The following is a 27,021-nucleotide window of genomic DNA, read 5'->3' as shown; positions in this document are numbered from 1 at the left end:
AGATGCTGTCTCAAAAAAAATTAAAAATGAGTAAAATATATGGAATGCTAGTATTCTATCAGCAAATGCTGAGATAGAGAAATAGCAGGCTAGTAAGCTTGTGGGTCATGTGCTTTCAGAGATTTTGAGCGTCTGGGGCAGGTCTTCCTGAAGTATTGACATTCGCATAAAGGCCTGAAGGAGAGGAGGCACTAAGCTATTTGGATGTCAGGAGAAGTTCTCTTTGTCTTGTTTTGAGTCACAGTCTAGTCACAGATAGCCCTGGCCACTGTGGTGCTTCTTATGTAGTCCAGGTTGGCATCAGTTCCCAGGCGGTATGATTAAAGAAGTGCCAGTGCTCCAGGGCTTCCGTACACAAACCTGTGAGAACCAAGCTGGCCTTAAACTCAGAGAGCCACCTGCCACCATGCCCAAAGCATAAACTGGTTAGTTTTTGTTGTTTTGTGATAGGGTCTCACTCCTGTAGCCTAGGATTCATTCTATAACCCAGTCTAGCCTCAAACTCTCAACAATCTTGCCTGGGCCCTTAGGGACCAAGATTATAGGCCAAGGCTAGACTGGATTACAGAGACCAACACACAAACAGAAAAAAATCTAGACAGCTTTGTGAAGAAATAATTTTTTGTTTTTCATTTTTCGATCTCACGCTGTAGTCTAGGATAACCTGGAACTCAAGGCAGTCCTCCTGCCACAACCTTCCAAGTCCTAAGATAAGAACTAAGGGCCACCGTGCCTGATCTTGCTTCTCAATGATGTGTATGTATGTGTGTGTGTGTGTATTGTAGTTTTTTGAAACAGGGTTTCTTTGTTTCTTTGGTAGCCCTGTCTGTCCTGGAACTCTGTACATCAGGCTGACCTGCCTCTGCCTCCTGAATGCTGGAAATAAAGGCATGCGCCACCACTGTCCAACTTATGTTTTAAATTTTCGGTTACATTTATTTGTGGTGTGGGGATGTATGTGCATCATGACATGCATGTGGTGGCAAAAGAGCCAACTTGAAGGAAGGGTCTCTCCTTCCGCTGTGTGGGTCCTGTCTGGCTGTCAGGTTCTGCAGTGAGTGCCTTCACCAAGTGAACCATCTCTCAGCCTTGAAATACTTTTAACCAATAAGGACAATGCCCTAGACTCCAGTGGCAGCGGTAGAGGAGGTAGAGATGCTGCACTTGTAGATATGTGTTAAAGGTGGCGCTCGAGGAGTGTGCTGACAAAGTAGATAGATGGGGTGAGAGGATGGAGAGAAATCAAAGAACCTCAGCATCTGCAAATATGAAGGGAGTCGTGTAAACTAAGGTGAGAAGACTTTCATGTAGTTTGGTTTTGGAGACCCAAACATAAGACCATTGAATTAATCAGGGTTCTCTAGAGGAACAGAACCAATGGGATGAGAGAGAGAGAGAGAGGGAATATGAATTTGTTAAGTTAGTAACAACAGCTGGGCAGTGGTGGCGCACGCCTTTAATCCCAGCACTCGGGAGGCAGAGGCAGGCGGATCTCTGTGAGTTCGAGGCCAGCCTGGTCTACAAGAGCTAGTTCCAGGACAGGCTCCAAAACCACAGAGAAACCCTGTCTCGAAAAACCAAAAAAAAAAAAAAAGTTAGTAACAATAGCTAAGTCACAGCTGAGAAGTTGAGAACCCCGTAGTTACTAATTTCATGAAGGTAAGTGCCTCTACAGTGGAGTATACCACAATAGCTTTGTCTCGCTGGTTTGAGGGGGTGGCAGTCTACAGAGCAGGGGGCCTCAACAGTCCCAGTCTGCTGCTAGAAGCCCAGGAGTTTCCTGGTGAGCCTCTGGTCCGCTAGTCCATGACGAAAGCTTGGAAATACTGGTTCTGTTATCAGCGAAGGAATCGGTAGCAGCAGCAGCAACAGGGTAGACAAACACAGTAGCAGGAGGGAAGACCAAGCCAGCAAAAGACCACAGAAGATCCCACTACAATTGGGTGAGCCTTCCTCTATCAGTCAAGGCAATGAGGACAGTTGTTTGGGTGTTTGAATCTACTCAGGTGATTCTAATATGTGGCAAGTTGACCCTAAAACCAACTGCAGCATTCAGCTTGGGTCAAGTTTGAATAAAAGTCTAGGGATGCCAGCAGTCAGGTGATACATTCCTGGGAAGATTGTAAGTGGAGGACAGCATGGCTACATAGTGAAGGCCTGTCTCCAAAAATACAAATGTAGCCTAGAGAGAATGATATGGAGAGAGAACTTGAGGAGTCAACCAATAGACTGTTTTTAAAACCTTGAGACCAGCTGAAGACACCAAGAGAGCATGTATAAATGCAAAAGAAGGACTGGAGAGATGGCTCAGTGGTTAAGAGCACCCGTTGTTCTTCCAGAGGACCAGGGTTCAATTCCTAGCACCCACATAATAGCAACTCACAATTGACTATAATTCCATTTCCGGGGGATCTGATACCTTCACATTAATGCATATAAAATAAAAGTTAAATAAATTATTAAAAATAAATAAATGCAAAAGAAGAGGAGGATTGTTGTCCTTGCACTAGAGAGACTAGAAAATAAAGATGTGTTTGTGTGCATGCATGTGTATATGCACACCTGTGAAAGCATGTATGCACACTCTGGCTCTTGTGGAAATCAGAGGACAACTTTGAAAGTTGCTTCTTGGGGGCTGGAGAGATGGCTCAGCGGTTAAGAGCATGGCCTGCTCTTCCAAAGGTCCTGAGTTCAATTCCCAGTAACCACATGGTGGCTCACAACCATCTGTAATGAGGTCTGGTGCCCTCTTCTGGCCTTCAGGCATACACGCAGACAGAATATTGTATACATAATAAATATATATATATATATATATATATATATATATATATATATATATATATATAAAGTTGCTTCTTGCCTTCCACCATGTTGGCCCTGGGGATTGAACAGATCACCTGCTGCCAAGCCTTTAAACTAAGTGAACTACCTATCTTAGTTTGAGTTTCTATTGCTGTGAAGAGACACCATGACCATGGCAACTTTTATAAAGGAAAACATTTAATTGAGGTGGCTTGCTTACAGTTCAGAGGTTCAGTCCATTATCATCATGGTGGGGAAGTGGTGGCATGCAGATAGATATGCTGCTGGCTACATTTTTAATCAGAAGGCAACAGGAAGTGGACTGGGACACTGGGAGTAACTCTGGAAAAGCAGCAGAAACTCTTAACCATTGAGTCGCTGTGCCAGTTTGAGTGAGAACGCCCCAGTAGCCTCGTGTATTTGTGCACTTAGTCCCCAGTTGAACTGTTTGGAAGGATTAGGAGGGGTGGCCTTGTTGGAGGTGGTGGGGAGGGCTTTGATGTTTCCAAAGCCCATACCAGGCCCATTGTCTCTCTTTGCCTGCTGCCTGTGGATCAGAATGTAGAATGCTCAGCCACTGCTCCAGCTCCATACTGCTGTGCTTCTTGCCATGATGATAATGGACCAAGCCTCCAGTTAAATGCTTTCTTTTATAAAAGTTTGGTTGGTCATGGTGTCTCTTCACAGAAGTAGAGTAGCAAATCATAACCAAGACAGCCACCAAAATTCAACTCAAGAGTTGAATTAAGGTAGTTAATAGTGCCCATCACTATTGTTCCTGCTACATTGCTGTGTGCTCGAGGACAGTTGACCCAGAACCTCTGGGCAGTTCTGTCTCTAGTGCCCATGGCTCTTTAGCTATCCTGTAGCTCAGGATAGGATACTTTCCTCATGTTAACCATGACCTGGGTTCCATCCCCATTATCATTAGATGGGTACACTGGGGAAATAGAGGCAGGAAGATCGGAAGTTCAAGGGCATTCTCAGCTACTTAGTAAGTTCAAGGCTAGCCTGAACTGTGTGAGACCTTATCTCAAAAAAGACCAAATAAGCCGGGCGGTGGTGGCGCACGCCTTTAATCCCAGCACTCGGGAGGCAGAGGCAGGCAGATCTCTGTGAGTTCGAGGTCAGCCTGGTCTACAAGAGCTAGTTCCAGGACAGGCTCCAAAACCACAGAGAAACCCTGTCTCGAAAAACAAAAAAAAAAAAAATAAAAAAGACCAAATAATAGTAATTATCAAGACTTAAAAACTCCAACAGTGCCGGGCGGTGGTGGCGCACACCTTTAATCCCAGCACTCGGGAGGCAGAGGCAGGCGGATCTCTGTGAGTTCGAGACCAGCCTGGTCTACAAGAGCTAGTTCCAGGACAGGCTCCAAAACCACAGAGAAACCCTGTCTCGAAAAACCAAAAAAAAAAAAAAAAAAAAAAAAACTCCAACAGTGTGTGTATTATTTCTTTTCCAGGACTCATTTATTTTAAACTATTACTTTTTATTGTGAAATATCTTTTTAAAAATAATTTATTTTTATTTCATCTGCTTTCATGTTTTACCTGCATGTATATAAGTGTGAAGGTATTGGATCGCCTGAAACTGGAGTTACAGTTTAAGTTACAGTGATAAGCTGCCATGTGGGTGCTAGGAATTGAACCTGGGTCCTCTGGAAGAGCAGCCAGTGCTCTTAATCACTGAGTCATCTCTCCAGCCCCCATGAAATATCTTTTTAACATGCTTAACTTTGGCAGACAAGATGGGTCAGTGGGTAAAGATGCTTGCTGGGTGGTTTAGGTTCAACCCCTAGAACCCACATAAAGGTAGGAGAGAGAGAACCAGCTCTACCAAGTTGTCTTCTGACCTCCACGTCCATGTGAGCATGTGTGCACACACTGTGCACACCTTACACATGCATACATAATAATCAACCTTTACAGAACGGCCTCAAGGTATTCATATGTAAACTATGTAAACTAGGAAGAGAGAATCAGCTCTAGCTTATGACAGGAAATGATGAGACCGTCCAGTTTGTAAGATTATCCTTGACGGGACTCTGGTTTCTTCTCAGGTGACAAAACAGAACAGTAATTAGTACTCAATGTGTTTAATGTGTGAGGACTGGTCAGGTAATAAGGGGTATGTCTAAAATTAACAAGAGGGCCATTCTCTTGTCAAGGAAGAGAGATACATCTTGTGCTATCCTTCTCTTGTAGAGGAAGAGGAGGTGACATACACCGTCGTTGATCAATTCCAACAGAAGTTTGGTGCTGCGGTAAGTACTATCAATCGTTCACAGTGTGGTCTTCTCTATAGATATCATGTCTGTGTCTTACAAATTGATTTTAAGATCTTTGATGTTTTCCCTATGAACAGAGTATTTTGGTGGTTTTGTTATTTTTAAACAGTATTTAAAATATTGTATTTCTGTGTATGGGTGTTTCATTTACGTGTATGTTTATGCGTCCCATTCACACGGTGCCTATGGAGTCCAGAGGAGGGCGTCAGATCCTCTGGGAATGGAGTTACCGATGGCTATGAGCTGCCATGTGGTGCCTGAAATCAAACCCAGATCCTCTGCAAGGACAGTCAGCATTCAACCGCTGAACCATCACTCCAGCCCTTTGGTGGTTTTATTTATGTGTGTGTGTGTGTGTGTGTGTGTGTGTGTGTGTATGTATGTGTGTATGTATGTATGTATGTATGTATGTGTGTGTGTGTATGTGTGTGTGTGTGTATTTGTGTATGTGAAAGCACGAGTGCCATGGCATGTGAGTCGAGGTCAGCAGATCTCTTTGAGGATCCACACTGTTTCTGCTACTGTGCTGTGTGCTCCAGGACAGCTGACCCAGAGTTTCTGGGCAAGTTCTCTTGTCTCTGGCTCCCATTGCAGAGTAAGAATGCTGGGATTACAGATGTGCCTGCCTTTATATCAAACTCAGGTCTTTAGGCCTGCCCAATTAGTGTTAGCCCACGGTAGTCTAGAACTAGCTCAGGTCATCAGACTTGCCTGACAAGCACGTTTACCCTCTGAGCCATCTCACTGGCCTTATTTACTTGTTTTTGAGAGAGGCTCTAGCAAATAACCCATGCTCGTCTTAAATTCAGATCTACTCCTATCTCAGCCCCTTCAGAGTAAGATTATAGGGGTGTACCACCATGCCAGGCTAGCCAACATTTTAGGGACAGCAGTTGGATTTATTTATCTATGGTTTTTCAAGACAGCATTTCTCTATAACCCTGGCTGTTCTGGAACTCTCTGTGTAGACCAGGCTGGCCTCAAACTCAGGCCTGCCTGGGCCTCCCAGCTGCTGGAATTAAAGGCATGTGTCCCCATGCTGGAATAGCAATTTGATTTTTAAGACACAGTCTCCTGTACCCCATGCAGCCTCAAATTTCCTATGTTGCTGAGGTTGATCTTGAACTCTTGACCCTCCTGTCTGCATCCCCGTGGATTACAGAAGACATCACCACACCCAGCTCCTCACTCACATTCTCAGAGGACTACTCCAGATGGTATTATCTCAGTGAATTTGAGAAAGTGAAGTAAATGTGCTCATGTTCACAGATGGACTTCAGGAGAGTCGCTGACATTTCTGTTGTATATAAACTTAGAATTGGGGTACGTGGATCATTTTATTTGTTATTGGTTCAGAGACAAAGTCTTCATAATTTTCTCAGCCTGTCCTCCTACTCAGTCCTGCCCTAGCTTTCAGAGTAACTGGGAAGACAGATGGACACCCACCATGCCTGTCATATATATGTTTTTAAAGGGAGAGCTGACTTTTTGCAGACTTTTTTCATTAGCGTTTAGGGTCTGAGTGATTTATCTTACAGTTATATATTTATACTTTTTCCAAAACTAAGGAGCAAATGTGTTTAGTGGTAATTTATATGTATAAGTGAAACAGACTCTGGTTTGTGTTAGTCAGAGCTGTAAATGTAAAATGATGGGGAAATAATGCCCAGATGTGGTGGTGCACACCTTTAATCCCAGCACTCGGGAAGCAGAGGCAGGTGGATCTCTGAGTTTGAGGTCAGCCTGGTCTACAGAGTAAGTTCCAGAACAGCTTAGGCTGCACAGAGAAACCCTGTCTTGGAAAAAGGAACAGCAACAACAAAACCATGATCCAGGAGCTGGGAAGACACCTTCATCAGCAAAATGCCTGCTGTGCAAGCATGAAGGCCTGGGTTCGGATCCCCAGCACTGAAGTAAAAGCAGGGAGCATGAACATCTGTACCCTCAGACAGAGACAGGAAGATTCCTGGGGCTGCTAGTCAGCAAGTCTTAGCTAGTCTACCCAAATCAGTGAGTTCCATGTGCAGTGAAAACCTGTCTCAAAATATAAGGTAGGCAGTGACTGAGGAAGACACTAGACATGGATCTCTGTCCTCCACATGAATGTGTACACACATACTCACAAGTGAACATACACACACACACACACACACACACACACACACACACACACACAGATGACCCAGGTTGGGTGTTTGGTACATTCCTGTGATCACAATACTTGGGGATAGAAACAGAACACTCAGGAGGATAAGACTAGCTTGGGCTATGTGGCTTAGTTGGAGACCAACCTGAAGGCATATGAAAGCCCATTTTTTATTTGGTAATTTATTATTTTGAGTCAGGGTTTCTCTGTGTAGCCCCAGCTATCCTAGAGCTCGCTCTTTAGACCATACTGACCTTACACTCAGATCTGCATGCCTCTGCCTCACAAGTGCTGGTAGTAAAGATGTGCACCAGCCACCCTGACCCCTCAAATCCAGTATTTATCACCATCAAGTTATGGTTGTTAGCTTCAAAATATCATGAAAGAAGCCGAACGGTGGTGGCGCACGCCTTTAATCCCAGCATTTGGGAGGCAGAGGCAGGCGGATCTCTGTGAGTTCGAGACCAGCCTGGCCTACTAGAGCTAGTTCCAGGACAGGCTCCAAAACCACAGAGAAATCCTGTCTCGAAAAAGCAAAAAAAAAAAAAAATATCATGAAAGATGTTTATTTCCCCCTCCCCGACACACATCCTTTGAAACAAGGTTTCTCTGTGTAGCCTTGGCTGTCCTAGAACTCTGTAGACCAGGCTGGCCTTGAACTCAGAGATCTGCCTGCTTCTGCCTCCTGAGTGCTGGAATTAAAGGTGCGCTCCTTTTCTTAACAGATGCTCCACATCAAGAAGCAAAGTGTCCTGGGTGTGGCTGCAGAAGGAGCCAATGTGTGTCGCCATGGGAAACTTTGTTGGCTTCAGGTGAAAGATCTTTTCTAAACTGAAGTGTTTTCTTTGGTTTTGCTTCTGGCATGGTGTTATGGAGCCTAGGCTGGCCTTGAACTCTCTTGTGTATCTGCTAGCCTTTGAACCTCGTTCATTATCTACTTCCCAAATGTTCAGTATATGTGTATGTGTGTATGTGTATAGACACAGATATGTGTATATGTGTAAATATGGATGTGCACATATATGGATACACTGATATGTACGTACATACGTACATACATACATACTACATACATGTATATTGGTGTAAATGGAAGTTTCTGGCCCACCTGGTCCCACAGCTGTTCAATCTTAAAGAAACACATGGAAGCTTATGTTAATTATAAAGTGTTTGGCCTATTAGCTCCGACTTATTATTAGCTAGTTTTTACAACTGAAATTAACCCATAATTCTTACCTATGTTTAGTGATATGGCTTGGTACCTTCCTTAGTAAGGCATGCTCATCTTGCTTCCTCTCCTTCTGGATGGTGTCTGCATCTCTGCCTTTCCTCTTTCTAGAATTTTTTTTAGTCTGTTTGCCCCACCTGTACTTCCTGCCTGGTTACTGGCCAATCAACATTTTATTAAACCAAAATGAGTGACAAATCTTTACAGTGTATTATCCCACAGTATATTGGTTGTCCTGGAACTTACTCTGTAGACCAGCCTTGAACTCAGAGATCTGCCTGCTTTTGCCTCCCAAGTACTGTTATTAAAGGCATTAGCCGCCACCACCCAGCACTGTTTATATATATATATATATATATATTTTTTCTTGAAACAAGAATGTTCCCTTTATTGTGTTTCAGGGCCGCTTAAATAGGGATCCTTAACTGACAGCCTTAGCAAAACCCACCAGAAACCACTCCCCTGCTGTAGTAATAGGGGCGGCGGGGCTGCGTCCCCAGCATCCTGGCTGCCTGGCTAGTTTATGCCTGAAATAACAACACACAAATTGTATTCATTTAAACACTGCTTGGCCCTTTAGCTCTAGCCCTTACTGGCTAATTCTGATATCCGGATCAACCCATCTCTAATAATCTGTGAGCATCGGTCTTACCGGGAAGATTCTAGCCTATGTCCATCCTGGGTCGGAGCTTCATCGCGTGTGTCTGCCCAGGAGCCAGGAGCATGGCGTCTCTGCTGAGGCGTCTGCTCCCAAGAGAAGAGCTGTGGAGTCTGAGCTCACTTCCTCTTCCTCCCAGTGTTCTGTTCTGTTTACTCCTCCCACCTATCTTCTTTTTTTTTTCTTCCCTCCTCCTCCTCCCACCCTTCTCCCCCTCCTCCCACCCTTCTCCCCCTCCTCCCACCCTTCTCCCCCTCCCCCCACTCCTCTCTCCCTCCCTCTCCAGTCCAAAGAGCAGTCAGGGTTCCCTGCCCTGTGGTAAGTCCTAGGTCCTCCCCTTTCCGTCCATTCCTAGGAAGGTGAACATCCAAACTGGCTAGGCTCCCACAAAGCCAGCACATTACGTAGGTTCCTGTTTATATATTTTTAATAGTCTTTCTGTCACTTAAGAACTCACTTAGAAAAAAAAAATTAAAAAAAAAAAAGAACTCACTTAGAATATCTATTATTGGTTTCCTTTTTTCTCTGGAAGTACTGGGGTTGTACCTAAAGCCTCCTGTATCTCAGTTAAGCCTAGATAAGCACTCTTTCACCGAGCTACAGCCCAAGCCCTTGGAATATCCATTCTTATATTAATTACCTTTTAAATTTATTTAATTAATTAATTCTTTTAAAAAAGGCCAGTGGGTATTGGAAAGATGGATCAAGGGTAAGAGCTCTTATTATTCTTACAGAGGAACTTGGATAATTCTCAGCTCCCCCCACCAATGGTAGCTCACAACTGCTTGTAACTTTAATTCCGTGGGATCCAGTGTCCACTTCTGACCCTGGAGAAAACCAGGCATGTATGTAGTGCAGACATACATGAGGCAGAACATCCATACACATATTTTAAAAATTAAAAAATAGCTGGGTAGTGGTGGTGCATGCCTTTAATCCCAGAACTCTGGAGACAGAGGCAGGTAAATCTCAAAGTTCAAGGTCAACTTGGTCTACACAGTGAGTTCCAGGACAACCAGAGCTACAGAGAGAAACACTGCCTCAAAAAAGCAAAAAACAAACAAAATTTTAACCTACATGTATCTGTATCTGCTTTAGGGGCAGAGCAATATTCGAATGTGCCACAGCATTTGTGGAGGACATTGGATAATTTGCAGGTTTCAGTCTCTCCTTCTGTCCTGTGTGTAATGCAGATAAATAAGGTGGATAGTGCCTGAGTTTGTCCTCTGGGCTTCATGCACAGGCACACACATGAAGAAATGTACGCGCGCGTGCACACCCACACACACAGTATTTGATGTTCAGGGAAGGGGTTTCCAAGGCCTACCCCTGTTTATTGGCAGTTGATAAGTCCTGGGAGTGAGAGCAGCTTCTCTATAGGAGTGTGAGGGCCTACCTTCCCCAGTGGATGTCTCCATGCTCCAGTGTCTACAGGCAGCACTAATTTGATTCAGTGGGTTAAATAAAAAAACCAAAAAGGAGGACATGAAGTTGTGAGGGCATTCTGGGGGAGTTGGAGGTGAAGAGTAAGGGGTAAATATGACCAAGATACATTGCATACATGTATGAAATTTTGAAAGAATAGAGAATAAATGTCATAAGTGATAGAAATGAATACATATATTTATCATGCTTACTGTATCTTAAAAGAACAAGACAAAACCCACAAAGCTTTTCTGGTTGACACAGCTAGTTTACTTGTTTACCCTTTTCTTTCCTTCTGAAAATCCTAGTAATTGTGCCTTTAAACGTATTTATTGCAGTATCTGGATCAAAGATATCAAAATTAAATCAAAGATAAAACCAGAACTTCACCCATATTAAGCAAACACCCTACCACACAGCCACCCCCGACACCCATTGTATCACTTGCATGACTGCTGCCAGCTTAACCATGAGGATGCTCACCACTTTCATCTGTGCCCTGTGCTTTTGGTCCTCAGATGGCCTCCTCTGGTCTTTCCTCATCCTGTGTTGTCTGTTGTAGGTGGCCACAAACAGCCGAGTTTACTTGTTTGATATTTTCCTTCTGGGAAATCGTGCTTTCAACAATGGGCTTCAGATGATCTTAGAAGACAAGAGAATCTTAAAGGTGGGCATAGAAGCAGATTCCTGTAGAAATGAGGTTAGCGGCCAGGTTCTAATGACTCTGTCTCCATCTTCCGACTCCTAGGTCATCCATGATTGTCGATCGCTGTCTGATTGCCTGTCTCATCAGTATGGAGTCATGCTGAACAATGTCTTTGACACACAGGTATGAAGAGGATGCTGGAGGCAGCCAGCACTCACGGATCCTAGTAGACAAGATTCCTGTCTGAAAAATGACGGTGCCAAGTGTGGTGCACATGTCTTTACTCCAGTGTTGAGGAGCAGGGGTCGGTGGATCTCTGTGAGTTGAAGGCCGGCATGATCTACAGAGTGAGCTGCACATCATCCAGTGCTGCACAGGGAGAGCCTTAGAAAAGATCGAGCCTGGTTTCCTGGCCCGTTCCTGCCTGTGTCTCACATGGATTACGATGTAACTTGAGAAAACTATAAAAATCGTGTAGTAAGTTACTTAGATTCATTTGAGATAAAGTCTTCTATTTCTGTCTAGAATGTAAAAGTAGGAAGGAGGCTGTGTATGCCATGACATTCAGAAACTTGGGAAATCTGAGGCCGTTCAGAAGTCTGATGTGGAGAGTTAATATGAAGTGAAAAAGCACATCTCTCTTCTGTCACGTGTTTACCTCAGGGGTGTAGGTTGTTGAGGGTATTACACCCCTTAAAAGGCCCCATTAATGGAGCTAGCGAGATGTAGCTCGAATTCTAATTGTTCTTAATAATAAAAACCCAGAGTCAGATATTGAGGGGTGAAAATTGAGAGATAGAGAAGCAGTGCAGCCAGCCACTAGAGAGACCTTTTACTTCTGCTGAATCCTCAGGCCAAAAGGGCGATCCTATCCTCAGACTGCATCTGTCTCCACCAAACCTCAGGCTGCACTGAGCTCTTGTCTCTTCTCGCCTTATATTCCTCTCTCCACCGAGCCATATTACTCCTGTCTCCAGCCTCCTAGTGCTGGGATTAAAGGCATGTGATACCAACTTCTGGGATCACCTTTATGTGAGCTCTGTTTCTCTTAAAGACTATATCATTTTTGTGTAGCCCAGGGTGGCCTTGAACTAACAGAGATCCATCTGCCTCTGTCTCCCGTGTCCTGGGATTAAGGATGTGCACCACCACTGCCTAATCTCTAGTGGGTTAGCTCTGCACTCTGATCTTCAGGCATAGCGAATCACAAACAAAAACTCACAACAATGAGATGGCTATTGCAGAAGACCTGAGTGTGTTTCCAGAACCCACATATCCATCAGTGACTCTGGTTCCAGGAGAATGGATGCTCTCTTCTGACCTCTGCAGGTACCAAGTGTATATATGTTACACACACATGCATGCAAGCAAACACATATAAAACAAAGTAAATAAAGTATTTCTTAAAGATGAAAAAACCCTATCTGGCTCAAGATAATAACTTGATGAAATCTGACTTGAATCCTGCAAGGGACCCGAAGGAAATGAGAAATTCCTTGCCTAGCCCTACACCTAAACTCAACTGGTTTCTGATTTGACCCTGAAAGCACGAAAACCACCTCCTGGCTCCACTGTATTTTCAGTAGCTAGTAGCTACATACATCCATTGTTTGTGACTGTTCTCCCTCTTCAAAGTGTGTCAGTCTGTAGGTAGGAAGCAGGAGGATTCAGGATTTCAAGGCCAGTCTCAGCTACATAGTGAGTTCAAGGCCAGCCTACATCACATAAGGCTCTGTCTCAAAAAACTTTTTAAAGTATGTGTGTGCAATTGCATGCATGGCTTGTGCAATACTGGATAAACAGTTCATCATTTAAAATTGCTTGCTGCCAGGCGGTGGTGTCGCGCGCCTTTAATCCCAGCACTCGGGAGGCAGAGGCAGGCGGATCTCTGTGAGTTCGAGGCCAGCCTGGTCTACAAAGGGAGTTCCAGGACAGGCTCCAAAACCACAGAGAAACCCTGTCTCGAAAAACCAAAAAAAAAAAAATATTAAATAAATAAATAAATAAAATTGCTTGCTATAGCCAGACAGCGGTGGCACACACTTTTATTTTTTTTTTAATTTTTTTTTTTTTTTTTTTGGTTTTTTGAGACAGGGTTTCTCTGTGGCTTTGGAGCCTGTCCTGGAACTAGCTCTGTAGACGAGGCTGGTCTCGAACTCACAGAGATCCACCTGCCTCTGCCTCCCGAGTGCTGGGATTAAAGGCATGCGCCACCATCGCCCGGCTTGGCACACACTTTTAATCCCAGCACTTGGAAGGCAGAAGCAGGCGGATCTCCAATGCTATACAGAGAACATTGTCTCAAAAAAACCAAGACATAACCAGGCAGTGGTGATGCACACCTTTAATCTCAGCACTCTGGAGGCATAGACAGGTGGAATTCAAGGCCAGCCTGGTCTACAGAGTGAGTTCCAGGACAGCCAGGATTGTTACACAGAGAAACCCTGTCTGGAAAAAAAAATCAAAAAGGAAAAGAAAAGAAAAAACAAGACAAAAAATGTTTGCTGTATAATGATGAGGATTGGGATTGGAATCCCAGCACCCACACAACAAGCTGAGTGTCCCCATAAACACCTGTAATGCCAGTTCTGAGGGAGGCAGAGACAGCAAGCTCACTAAGGCTTGCTGACTTTCAGCCTAGCTGAGAAACCACAAGCCCCAGGTTCAGAAAGAGGCCCTGTCTCAGAAGAATAGGCAGAGAGTGAATAGGCAGTGTCTTCTGACCTTCACTTGCACACATAGATGCAAACATCTGTACACACATGTGCATGCACTCAACATAGACACATGCATACATAAACAGTATGAGAGGTGGCTCAGTGGCTCAGAGCATTTGCTTCTCTTGCAGAGGACGTAAGTGTGGTTCCTGGAACTACACAGAGGGCCCTCTTCTGGCCCTCTCAGGCAACAAGTATACATTTAGTGCACATACATACATGCAGGAAAAATGCTCATACACATGAAATAAAAATAGATACATCTGTTTAAAATTAAACCTCAGGCCATGAGTGGTGACTGTCTTTAATCCCAGCACTTGAGAGGCAGAGGCAGGTGGGTCTCTGAATTTGAGGCCAGCCTGGTCTACAGAGTGAGTTCCAGGATAGCCAGGGCGAATACATAGAGAAACCCTGCCTCACCCTCCACTCCCCCGCCAAAAAAAGGAAGAAAAAGAAAGAAAATTTTAAAAAAAGCAGGGCTGACAAGATGTCTCACCAGGTAATGGCATTTTCTGCCAATCCTGAGCACAGTTTCAATCACATGATAAAAGGAGAGAAACAACTCCCACAAGTTGTCTCGTGGCCTTCACCTGTGTCCCGTGCAGACAGATAGATAAATGTAATACAAATACAGAAGTAAAGAGCAGTGTCATCGTCACCTCTGCAGCAGTGAAGTCTCCTCTGTGTCAGCTGAGTGTGATGGCACAAGCCCACAGTTCTAGCACTGGGGAAACTGAGGGCCAGCCTTGGTTGCACAGTTCTAAGCCTTCTTGGGCTACATTTGAGACCCTGTCTCAGAACAAAACACTTAGTTTTATTTAGGACCTACTCAAATGATTCAAGATAATTCATATTAAGAACTTAAGGAGATTCTAGGGATTAAGAAATTGATTTGTGGCCTGGAGAGATGACTTAAGCACTGGCTGGTCTCCCAGAGGTCCTGAGTTTGATTCCCAGCAACCATCACAACCACAACCATCTATAATGAGATCTGGTGCCCTCTTCTGGCATGCAGGCATACATGCAGACAGAACCCTACACATAATAAATAAATAAATCTTAAAAAAAAAAAGAAGTTGATTTGTTTTATTTTGTCTGTTTAAAGACAGGGTCTCACCCAGACTGGCACCAACCTGAGGATGACCTTGAAGTCCTGATTCTCCTGCCTCCACCTCCCAAACACGGGGATTACTGGCAAGCTCCACCATAGCCAGCGTAGACATAGAGAGTGTGGAGTCGTTATTTAGCCTGTGGCACCCAGATAAACTGTTGTTGCAACTTCTTAAAATATCAGTATGTGTGATACGTATGCATGCTGTGTGTGGGTGCAGACACGTGTAGAGGTCAGGAGACAACCGTGGAGATGGGTCCTGGCTTTCTGCTTTGCAGCAGTCTCTTGCTGTTCACCACTGCATATACCAGGCCTGTGAGCTTTTGGGAATCCTCCTGTCTCTGCCTCCTCTCTTGCCCTAGGAGCACTGGGATTACAGATAGAAACCCTGCCTGCCATGTCCTGCTTTATGTGGATTCCAGGGATATGATTGAGAGAGTCACACATGCATGGCATGTGCTTTACCCACTGAGCCATCTCTGACCCAGTATAACAATTCTTAATTTTATTCACATTCCTTACCAAAATGTTATCAGAGTGGCTGTTAAGTAATAAACATAGTTCTTGAGTGGCTAGCTTTGGTGCCTTTGTCCTGCCTACTTTCCTTGCTGTATATTCAGTAAACTTATTTTTTTCTAATCTGAAGAAAAAATTCTTAAATTCTTTTGTTTTCCCATTCTCTAAAGGCACCAATGTGTAATAGCAAAAAGATAAAATAGACAATGCAGAGCTGTGTTATTTCCTAGTTTTATTATTTTCTTTTTAAAATAAATTGACATACTTAAATTTACCTATGGCATTTTTGGCACGACCTCTGGGAAAAGGGTATTTAAAGATCTAAGATCTCTCTCTCTCTCTCTCTCTCTCTCTCTCTCTCTCTCTCTGTGTGTGTGTGTGTGTGTGTGTGTGTGTGTGTGTGCCTCTGTCTGTCTGTTTCTGTCTGTTTCTCATCTCATGTACTCCAGGCTGGCTTCCAATTTCCCATGTCTTAGATGATGATCCTCTTGCCTCTGCCTCCCAAGATCTGGGATTACAGGCTTGTACCAGAAAGTCTAGTTCTTGCTGGGGTGGAGCCCAGGGCCTGGGGCATGCTAGGCAAGCATGGCACCAGCAGAGCTATGTCCCAGCGCTTACAGGGAAGTCTTGCAGAGTACTTCTGACAAGAGATAGTTTCTGTGTGTTGATTAATCTTGGTTTGTTGTAGGTGTGGGATTGATTGTTTTCTGTTTCATGCCTCAGGTAGCAGATGTCCTTCAGTTTTCCATGGAAACTGGTGGTTTCCTTCCAAACTGTATCAGTACTTTGCAGGAGAATTTAATCAGACACCTTAAAGTTGCCCCCAAATACCTCTCCTTTTTAGAAGAGAGACAAAGATGTATTCAGGTAAGTATTAAAAGATGTTTCATTTAAGCTTGCAGGTGTGGTCTGCACAGGACTGTTAGCCTTTTTGATAAGAAAAGTGAGAGATGCCATGTAAGAATGGGCATTGCCAGCACCTAAGCTGTGCCGCTGAGGAACAGTTTGTGGTTTCAAGTGGATAAAAACAGAATTAAGATTTGTTGATTATAGATTAAAAGTATCTAAAATATATTTTCAAGTTGGCATGGGGGAAGGTTTTTATGGAAATTCGAATTCATTGGAACCAAAATCATCTTAGTTGCTTTCCCCAAAGCTATGTAAATTTTCCTTAGTGCATGTTTTAGGGTTCTATTGTTGTGGTGAGACACCATGGCCACATGACCACAGCGACTTCTATAGAGGAAACCATTTAATAGGGTGGCTTACATTTTTTTTTAAGTTTCTGAAGACAGGATTTCTCTGTGTAACCTCTGTGGCAGTCCCGGAACTCGCTTTGTAGACCAGGCTGGCCTTGAACTCATGGAGATGCCTCCTGCCTCTGCCTCCCAAGAGCTGGGATTAAAGACGTGCACCACCAGTGTCCTGATCATTTTTAGCAGTTTGGTCCATTATCATCATGGCAGGACATGGTGGCATGTAGGCAGACATGATGCTGGAGAAGTAGCTGAGAGTTCTACATCTTGCAAGCAACAGGAAGTGAACTTTGACACTGGACATGGCTTGAACATACATAAGACCTCAAAGCCCGCCTCCATGGTCAGACACTTCCTCTGACAAGACTACACGTACTCCAACAAGGCCACACTTCCTAATAGTGCCACTCCCTTTGGGGAACATTTTCTTTCAAGCCATATTTCACTCCCTAGTCACCAAAGGCTTGTAGCCATATCATAATGCAAAAATGCATTCAGTCCAACTTCAAAAGTCCCCATATCCATAACAATCTCAAACTTATTTCAAAGTCTAAAGTCCAAAGTCTCTTCTGAGATTCATGCAGTCTCTTAATTGCCTATAAAATTAAAGTCAATAAGCAGATCACATACTTCCAACATAAAATGGCACAGGATATACATTACAGGCAAAGGGAGCACAGTGAAAATCACTGGACCAAAGCGAGACCAAAAACCAGCTGGGCAAACTCTAAATCCTGCATCTTCACATCTGATGCCAGAACGCTCTTCAGATCTCTAACTCCTTTCGTCCTTGTGAGCTGCAGCGTTCTTCTTCCTCTTGGGCTTGTTCCTCTCCCTGTTGTAGCTCTGCACAGGTATTGATCACACAGGTCTGTTATCTCCAACACCTTCACAGCGGCATGTGGTGGTCTCTAGGCCTCCATTCAGGGACACTGCTGACACAGGCCTGGCCTCAGCAGCTTTCCTTAGTCGTAGAGGGAGATTCCATGATCCTTTCTTCTATCCTTGAAGCTAGAACCACATGGCCAAAGCTGCCAAGTTCTGCAGTTTCCTGGGGCTGGAACGTGGCCCCTTCATCCAATTACATCTTCACAAGCTTTCTGTTTTTGATAGTTTCCTTCACTGCCTAAGCTTAGCTGTACTGAAACTTTCTCTGTAGATCAGGCTGGCCTTGAACTCATAGAATTGCTGTGAAGAGACACTATGACCACATGACCACAGTAACTCTTATTTTTTTTTTTCTTTTGATTTTTCAAGACAGGGTTTCTCTGTGTAACTTTGGAACCTGTCCTGGAACTCGCTCTGTAGAACAGGCTGGTCTCAGTCTCACACAGAGATCTGCCTAAGTGCTGGGATTAAATGTGCCACCACCACCCTGGTTTAATGGCAATGCTTTAAATTAAGTCTGATTTTTGTTTTTGTGTTTTCAAGACAGGATCTCACTGTATAGCCCTAGCTGTCCTGGAACTTGCACCTCACCACCTGCCTAAATTTTACTTATCATTAATTAAGAATTGCTTGGCGGTGGTATTGCACGCCTTTAATCCCAGCACTCAAGAGGCGGATCTCTGTCAGTTTGAGGCCAGCCTGGTCTACAAAGCGAGTTCCAGGACAGCCAGAGCTGTACAGAAAGAAATTTTATCTCTGGGGGAAAAAAAAAACGGTTTTGTTTTCTCTAGGAAAATCCAGAAGTATGGCTGACACGACCTCTTCCACCCCCTTTATTGAAAATCTTGGCCCTGGAAACAACCTACTTGCTTCCCCTCCGCTTGGTGCTCTTGGATGAGATGATGTCAGATTTAACCACACTAGTAGATGGATACCTAAACACCTATCGAGAAGGTTCTGCAGACCGGCTTGCAGGCACTGAGGTAGGTGCAGCTTTCTGTGGTGTAGTTTGTATTCTCTGTGTCTTCCTTGCATTGAACATAGTGCTATCCACTGTTGCTGTGGCGACTCCCTGTGTGTGTATGTGTTTGCAGTGCTGGAGATCAAACACAGGACCTCATACATTCTCAGCAAACTCTGTACTAATGAAGTACATGCATAACCCTTCCTAAACTTTTTGTTTTGAGAAAAAGGTCTGACCGAGTTGTCTAGGATGGCCTTGATCTCTGTCCTGCCTCCTTCTGAACAGCTGGATTACAGTCCTGGGACACCAGATTTGGCTGTGGTGTCTACTCTTCCCACTGTCTACTTCACGTTCTCTACTCTTTGCATCTGTCTTGGGAGAGCCTTGCGGTAAATGTTTTTTTTCCCCTACAACAGAGACTGATGTATCCTCAGCTTTCCTCAAACTTGCTATGTAACTTCTTGATCTTTCTGCCTTTACCTGCCCAGTGCTGGGTTGCAGGCCTGTGCCGCTATGCCCTGTTTTTGTAATGCTTCATAGCAAACTCGGGGCTTTATTCATGCTAGGCAAGTATTCTGCCAACTGAGCTACAACATAGGTCCCCCTCTTCTTGCCTTTAAAAATATATTGTTTTGTGAATCTGTCTGCATGTGTTTATGCATGTACATGAGGGAGTATGGATGGAGGCCAGCAGAGGGCGCCAGATCCCCAGAAACTGGAGTTAGGGCTAGCTGTGAGCCATCATGTAGGTGCTAGAAACCAAACCCCCAGTCCTCCAAAAGAGCAATAGTTACTCTTAACCAATGGACCTTTTTTTTCCTGCTCCTTGTTTTGTTTTTTCAACAATGTCTTAAATATCCAGGATTGACCTTGAATTTACTATGTATCTGAAGATGAGCTCCTGATCCTTCTGCCCCCACTTTTCATCTGCTAGGATTACAAGCATGTACCACCACATTGTAGTTCATACATGCTGTGTGTCTACGTCTGTCTGTGTTGTGTGCATGCATGTCTGTGTACTGTATTCATGTTTGTACTCATATGTGGAGTGCTAGCCTATGTTTGGGATTATGGAGGCCAGAGATCAACATGTATTTTCATCTGCTGTTCTGCACTTTACTCCCCCACTCTGGTATTTCGAGATAGGGTTTCTCTGTGTAACCCTGGCTGTCCTGCACTCACTGTATAGACCAGACTGGCCTTGAACTCAGAGATCCACCTGCCTCTGCCTCCTGAGTGCTGGGATTAAAGGCATGCTCTGCCACTGCTAGACTAAAACAGATTTTTAAATTAAAAATAATAAGATAGTAGAGCTGGGGGTATATCTCATTTGGTAGAGTATTGCCTAGTATGCATAAAGTCCTGAATTTGATCCCTACAACCACATAAAGTGGGCATGGTGCTCACACCTGTAATCCCAGTACACAGGAAAATCAGAATTTGAATGTCATCTGGAACAATATAATGAATTCTGTGCCAGCCTGAGCCACATGAGACCCTGTCTTAAAACAGACAGCCACAAATTACCCCAAAATATATGCATATGCTATCACAGTACACACTTGTAATTCTAGGCTAAGGTCAGGGTATGGTGAGTTCCAGGCAAGGATGGGTTACACGGTGAGACCCTGCCTCCCTAAAAAAGATACTGAAGAACTATGTAAAACTATGTTACCATTTGGGCAGATTAATTTTAGAAAGTTATAAAAATTCATACTTGAGGGGGTTGACATGTAATCTAGGACTTGGGATGTTGCTCACTGTAGAGCACTTGTCTGCACTGTACAAAGCCTGGGTGATATTCCAGTCACCACACACATGGATGGTCATCAGTGCAGACAGCCATTTACGGAGTCAGACACACACACACACCTGAGATCACACATACACTGACTGTACCTGAATGTTACAGCTTTTCAGAGGGTGCACCTTCTAAGCCAACTTAAGCCAGGCTGGAAAATTACGCTTCCTATGTTTACACACACACACACACACACACACACACACACACACACACACTTAAATACTAAATATTTAAATTACTCCAAACAAATACAATCCAAATTTGAAAACAGCATTCTGTTGGAAACACTAGAGGGCACTGCTGGAGCGCATTTGGATGAACTCACTTTAGGGACCTTGTTGGGGCATCTTTGTAAACCTGTGCTTGTTTCTTTCCTAGCCTGCGTGTATGGAGCTGCCTGAGGAGCTACTTCAACTCAAGGACTTCCAGAAGCAGCGCCGAGAGGCAGCTGCAAAGGAGTACAGAGTGAATGCGCAGGGCCTCCTCATCAGAACGGGGCTGCATCCAAAGAAGCCAGGGGGTCGTGCAGCAGGGAAAGAGGACCAGATCAAAGGGTTTTTATTTTGTAAAACTGGCATAGACAAAGTTCCACATTTTCTATGTCACGAATCTGATAAGGATGAGGATTTTTTGGATAGAGAATGTAAACAGACCAGAGCAAAGTCTCATAATCTGCCTCCCATGAAGGAGGCCAAAGCCAGCGAGGAGTCCGAAAACAAGCCAGCAGGGCCAGAAGACCCCAGAACCCAGAGAACTCACTCCCTGACTCCCACACATGAGTCCCAGGCACATTTTTCTTTGAAAGAGGAGATAGAACAGTTGCTAATGGTAGACAATAAGAAAGCTGTAAGAAGCTCAGATGAAGACACTTTGGTGTCTCCTTCTCTTCCTCAGGAAACCTGGGTGGCACCAAGTGACCCCTTCCATCTTTCTGGAGAGCCTTTGGGTTCTACACTTCCACCCTGCCCGGCCCTGGAGAAGACAGATCCATGGATAAGTCCATCTCCAAATCTGTTTTAGGAGTTAAGGTTTCTTGATGAGTTCATGAAGGGACTCCTCTACCCTGCCAGCAGAGTTCCTATTCGTTTCTCCTTGGGTAGGGCGGTTAGGTCTCTGCCACAGGCTTCTGAGAAAAGGACCTTTGGTTTAGTGTGTCATCCTGGTGTCTGGATTTGGGTGGGAGGAAAAAGTGAAATAATGGACCAAGTCAAACTTCTGATTCTGTCGATATATACAGAAATATTCCCAGGAGCCTGAGTGATTACCTCTCATAATTCAGGTTTAGAGAATCTGGAGAAGTGAACAATGCTTGGGCTCAGTATCTGGAAGGATCTAGTTTAGGAACATTGTGGACAGCTCCTGCGGGTGCTGGGGCTGGTGCAGCCTACACAGGCCATGGGTTCAGTCTGCAACATCACCAAAAAAACAAAAGTTGTATTTTTATCTGTTTGCTTGGGTTTGGTTTGTTTTTTTGGCCTTTAAAGTGAAGTAAATATAAAAACCCTTACTTACAGTTTAAAAAATGTATATCATCCAACTTCACCAGTACTTTTCTCCTTAAAATATTACTTGAATTGTGAATTTTTGTGTATTGTATTCTAGCCTGAGAATAAGTAATGTCGTTATAAGGTTCAGTCTCTCAATTTTCTCTAAATCTCGTTAGCCTTGTGGTTTTGTTCATTTTCCTAACAAAGCAGGAGCGCTGGCTTCTTTGTTAATCTCTTTGTGGAAAAGTAACATTTGATTGAATTGGGTTTGCATAGAGCTGTCACATTTCCTTAGAGTGAAAAAAAAAACAGCTTGTAAGGAGGGCATTTTGTGTTGAGTGCTCAGAAATCACACATGTATGTAAAACAACCAATAAACTTGTTTTGGCATCAGGATCATCTCTTTTTCCCTTTTTGTGTGACAGTGTGGAAATTTTAGAGTAATATCTGAATTCCTAGATCTGGAGTCTTGTTTAGAAATCTGTATTCTAGCTAGACACAGGTGCACACCTGTGATTCAATCGCTAATCTAGCCGGACACGGTGGTGCACACCTGTGATCCCCGCCCTTGGGAGGTGAGGCAGGAGGCTAGCAGTTTGAGGCCGGCCTAGGCTCCATGGGAGACCCTGTTTCACTAATTTTTCAAATCTCTCTCCCACCTGTTACAGGATGTTACTGCACCTTGGGGATGTGGAGATAGTCCATGATCATCAGCATAATTGGACAACCAGTTGTTTTATGAGTGTTACTAAAGGAATTGGTGATCGCTCTCAGATTCCAGACCCAAAGCAGGGTGTAATGGCCCACTCCTGTAATCTTAGCACTTAAGAGGAAGAAGCAAGCAGGGGGATCTAAAGTTTAAAGTCATTCTCAGCTCTGTAGTGAATGCCTGCCTGGGCACAGGAAATCCATCTCAGCAACAAAACAGACTGAATGAAATGCTCTTAAATGAAGAAGAAATTTTAGGGCTGGAGAGGTGGCTCAGTGGTTAAGAGCACTTGGCAGCTCTTCTATAGGTTCTGAGTTCAATTGTCAGCACCCACAGGGTGGCTCTCAACCATCTGTAATGAGATCTGACACCCTCTTCTGACAGCAGAGCACTCATACATAAAATAGAAATGAATAAAATTTCAAAAAAAGAGGTGAAAGGACTTTCAAATGAAAATTTTAATTTTTACTTTACTTTATGTGCATGAGTGTTTTGCCTGCATCTGTGTACCGTATGCTCAGAAGCCAGAGGAGGGCACTGGATCCCAGCCCATATTTCTACCTTTTCCTCTAAGGCTCAGAGAGCATTGCAGAATAGGAGGGAGAAAAAGATCAAGAGCCGCATAGTGGTAGTTCATGCCTCTAATCCCAGCACTAGGGTGGCAGAGGCAGGCAGATTTCTGGAAGTTTGAGGCCAGCCTGGTTTATAGAGTGAGTCCCAGGACAGCTAGAGATGGTTACATAGAGAAACTCTGTCTTAAAAATCAAAACAAAACAACAAAAAGCAACAACAAAGAGCCAGAGATAGAAGGGCTACAAATATCCTTTCTGGGCAAGACAGCCATTGCAAAACAAACTCACATCTGTAGATGACTGCACAAGAATGGACCAGTCAGTCAAGCTTGGGAGGAAGAGGGCCTCAGGGGCCTACCCCTACTGATAGATTCATGAAGCAGGAAATCATTGTCTTTAGCTGTATACCTGCTATTGACCACACCAGACTCTGGTGGGCAGTTCCAATTCAGTGGTCATGAAGTTGGCCCCTGGTTCAACTAAATGGGTCTCAAAAAAAAAAAAAAAACCAACAAAAACCCACCAGAAGTCATGAGTCTGTGAAAGGCACTGGTAGAGAGGAGGAGGTACTCGATGAGGGGAGGGAGATGAGAGAGTCTGGGGGGGGGGGTATGGGGATATTAATCAGAATATACATGCATGGAACTGTCAAAGAAGAAAATTAATAAAGCAATGTATGGATAGCAGGGCAACAAGTGACACAAAGAGAGAAGCCCCTCCTTCTTTCCTCTCCCTTCCTGGAACAGGTTGTGTTTGCCTTGGTTTGTTTTCATTACAGAGTCCTTACGCACAGTTCTTAGTATTTACTTGTCAGGTGGCTTTCAAGCCGTAAATAGTGAGGCCCGTGGGGGAATTTGAGGGCTCCAGAATGCAGAAGTAGTCACTGAGGCTACTGATGTACTGTGGAGGCATCAGACCTGGGCTTCACTTCCTGGCCTCTCGTTTGTAGTCAGAGGATTCTCATCAACTGTTTACACTAGTTGTCACTAGTTCATCATGAAAAGAAGGGGGGGGCATTAAGAATTAAAATTGTTCGGCACCAAAAAGAGAGAGAAGTGGGCTGCAGGTGGGACTCTGGCTACTGCTTAGCTTTTTAAATTACGTGTTTATTTTTATGTGTAGGAGTATTTTGCATGCACGCATGTCAGTGCCCCACATGCATGTGGTGCCCATGGGGGCCAGAAAAGAGCACGGGATCTCCTAGGACTGGAGTTATAGATGCTTGTGAGCCACCGTGTGGATTCTGAAAATCAAACTCAGGTCCTCTGGAAGAGCAGCCAGTACTCTTAACTGCTGCTCCATCTCTCCAGCCCCCACACCTTGTTTTCCTGCTGTATGCTGAATTAAAAAGAGAAAAAAAGAAAGAAGACTGGGTATAGATGGCTCAGCAGGTAAAGGTGCTTACCACCAAGTCTGATGACCTGCGTTCAGTCCGAGGATCTTGTGGGAGACATGAATGCAAACGTGTAACTAAAATACAAGTTAACACTCAATGTGTACCAGTCCTTGATGATAGTGAGAGAGGCAGAGAAGCTGTAGAGAGAAGAGGACGCTTATTCTGGGGCTGAAGTGTGTGGGCATGCCTCTGGAGAGCTAGGAGGAGGTGCACCCCGCCAGAAGGGGGATTTCAGTGTTGAGAGAGGAGAGGCGAGGCAGGAGGAAGATGGCATCCGTGTGTCTGCTCTGGTTTTTTTTTTTGGTTCCAAGCCAAAGAACTGACTCAGCTAATGTAAGCAAAAAGAGAATTTATTGGAAAGATGTGTGGCTCTCAGAAATGATGGGAAATTTAGAGAATTAAACTTGGAACTAGAATCAAGGATGTTACAGAGCTGGAGATACTCAGCCTTTGGAGTGAATGCCAATATGAATGTTTCTGCCACTGAACAATCCAATTCGGGATTCAAAATCTTGAGATGGAGCAGGAATGGGAACTGGGATCAATAGTTGGTCATAGTTAGATGGGTGTTATTGTTACACAGTAGGGACTGGATGACATAATTTAGTGTATGTTACAGAAAGCCATAGGCATATACTAAGATTTTACCCTTAAAAGGGATGATGTGTGTGGTTGCTTGTGGAATTCCAGCACTTGGGGGATGGAAGCAGGAGGAGCTAGATTACAAAAAGTCTAGGGGCTGGAGAGATGGCTCATGAGTTAAGAGCATTTGCTTTCTTTCAGAGGACCCAAGTTCAAATCCCAGCACCCACATGGGGCTCAGAATCATCTGTAAGTCCAATTCCTCTGGCCTCCCTGAGCACCAGGAACACATATGGTACGAAGACATATGTGTGGGCAAAATACTCGCAGAGGGAGAATACAGAGTCAGGACTACATAGTGTAAACCCTGCTGCCAGGTGAATGAATACCTGGAGCTGAGGACATGGCTCAGTGGGAAAAGTGCTTCCACACAAACATGAGCACCTGAGTTTGTTTGTTTGTTGTTTTGTGGGTTTTTTTTTTCAAGACAGGGTTTCTCTGTGTAGCTTTGGAGCCTGTCCTGGAACTAGCTCTTGTAGACCAGACTGGCCTTGAATTCACAGAGATCTGCTTGCCTCTGCCTCCCAAGTACTGGGATAAAAGGTGGCATACACCACCACTGTTCAGCGAGGATCTGAGTTTGGAACCCCAGGACCCATGTAAAAAGCTGGACATGGTGGTGGGTCCCTGAGGCTCACTGGTCAGTCAGTCTATTAATTGGTGAGTTCAAATTTCATAAAAGAAACTTTGTTTGAAAGCTTTGCTTACATGCAAAGAGCTGGGCAGTGATAGCACATGCCTTTAATTCTAGCATTTAGGAGGCAAAGACAGGCAGATCTTTGAGTTCGAGGCCAGCCTAATCTACAGAGCTATTTCTAGGACAGCCAGGACACAGAGAAACCCTTTCTCCTAAAAAAAAAAAAAAAAAAAAAACAAAGAAAAAACACAGACACACGTACACACAGTGGAACGTGTCAAACGGTCTCAATACAAGCGTAGATGCACACATGTAAACATGTACCCTTACCTACATGCACATACAATCAAAAAGAGAGAAAGGAAGGAGGAAGGAGAGAAGACAGTGACTATGAAAATGAATATTATAAAGGAAGAAAAACAGAGTAGTATCCTTTTCTGATGGTTTGAGAGAAAATAGCCCCCCAAGGGCACTATTAGGAGGTGGTGTGGTCTTGTTGGAGGAAGTGTGTCACTGTGGAGGCAGGCTTTGAGGTCTCATATATGCTCAAGCTGCCCTAGTGAAACAGACCACTTCCTGTGGCTGTGGGTCAAGATGCAGGTCTCACAGTTCCCTCTCCAGCACCATGTCGCTTGCATGCCACCGTGTTGCACCGTGATGATAATGGACTGAATCTCTGAAACTGTAAGCCATTCCCATCAAATGTTTTCCTTTATAAGAGTTGCCGTGGTCATGGTGTCTCTTCACAGCAATAGAAACTTTAGCTAAAACAATCCTGTAAACCAGACGTGGCAGCATAGACCTAAAATCTCAGAACTTGGGAAGTGAAGGGTGGAAAATCAGGAGCTCGAGATCATCCGCTGACAGCAAGGTCAAGGCCAGCCTGGGCTACCTGAGACCCTGGCTCAAAAAAAGAAAGAAAAGCCAGCAGTGGTGGCACACATCTTCAATCCCAGCACTCGTGAGGCAGAGACAGGCAGATCTCTGTGAATCTGCGGCTAGCCTGGTCTACAGAATGAGAACTAGGACAGCCAGGACTGCAGAGAAAGCCTATCTCAAAGAGGAAAAAAAAAAAACCTAAGGTACATTCTTAAAGTCAAACTAATCCATCTTTAAAATTCTCA

General features: G+C 44.2%; 1 protein-coding gene across 2 annotated transcripts in view; it reads left to right on the top strand.

Moving 5' to 3' along the window:
- Exd1 (exonuclease 3'-5' domain containing 1) overlaps nucleotides 1–22,319 on the top strand; it is a 30,151-nt gene extending 7,832 nt beyond the window's left edge. For both annotated transcript variants that reach the window (XM_041679145.1, XM_041679146.1), the window contains 7 exons: nucleotides 5,013–5,071; nucleotides 7,967–8,053; nucleotides 11,115–11,219; nucleotides 11,301–11,381; nucleotides 16,266–16,409; nucleotides 18,478–18,669; nucleotides 20,833–22,319. In XM_041679145.1, coding sequence (XP_041535079.1) covers nucleotides 5,013–5,071; nucleotides 7,967–8,053; nucleotides 11,115–11,219; nucleotides 11,301–11,381; nucleotides 16,266–16,409; nucleotides 18,478–18,669; nucleotides 20,833–21,474 — 1,310 coding nt within the window. In that variant the 3' untranslated portion in view covers nucleotides 21,475–22,319. The remainder of the gene's footprint in view (nucleotides 1–5,012; nucleotides 5,072–7,966; nucleotides 8,054–11,114; nucleotides 11,220–11,300; nucleotides 11,382–16,265; nucleotides 16,410–18,477; nucleotides 18,670–20,832) is intronic.
- The last annotated feature ends 4,702 nt before the right edge of the window (nucleotides 22,320–27,021 follow it).

The sequence above is a fragment of the Microtus oregoni genome, unplaced genomic scaffold, assembly GCF_018167655.1.
Source record: "Microtus oregoni isolate MIOR12 unplaced genomic scaffold, Mior012 000031F_ref0000149, whole genome shotgun sequence".
NCBI classification, from domain to species: domain Eukaryota; kingdom Metazoa; phylum Chordata; class Mammalia; order Rodentia; family Cricetidae; genus Microtus; species Microtus oregoni.
This window is presented reverse-complemented; position numbering and strand designations above follow the sequence as displayed.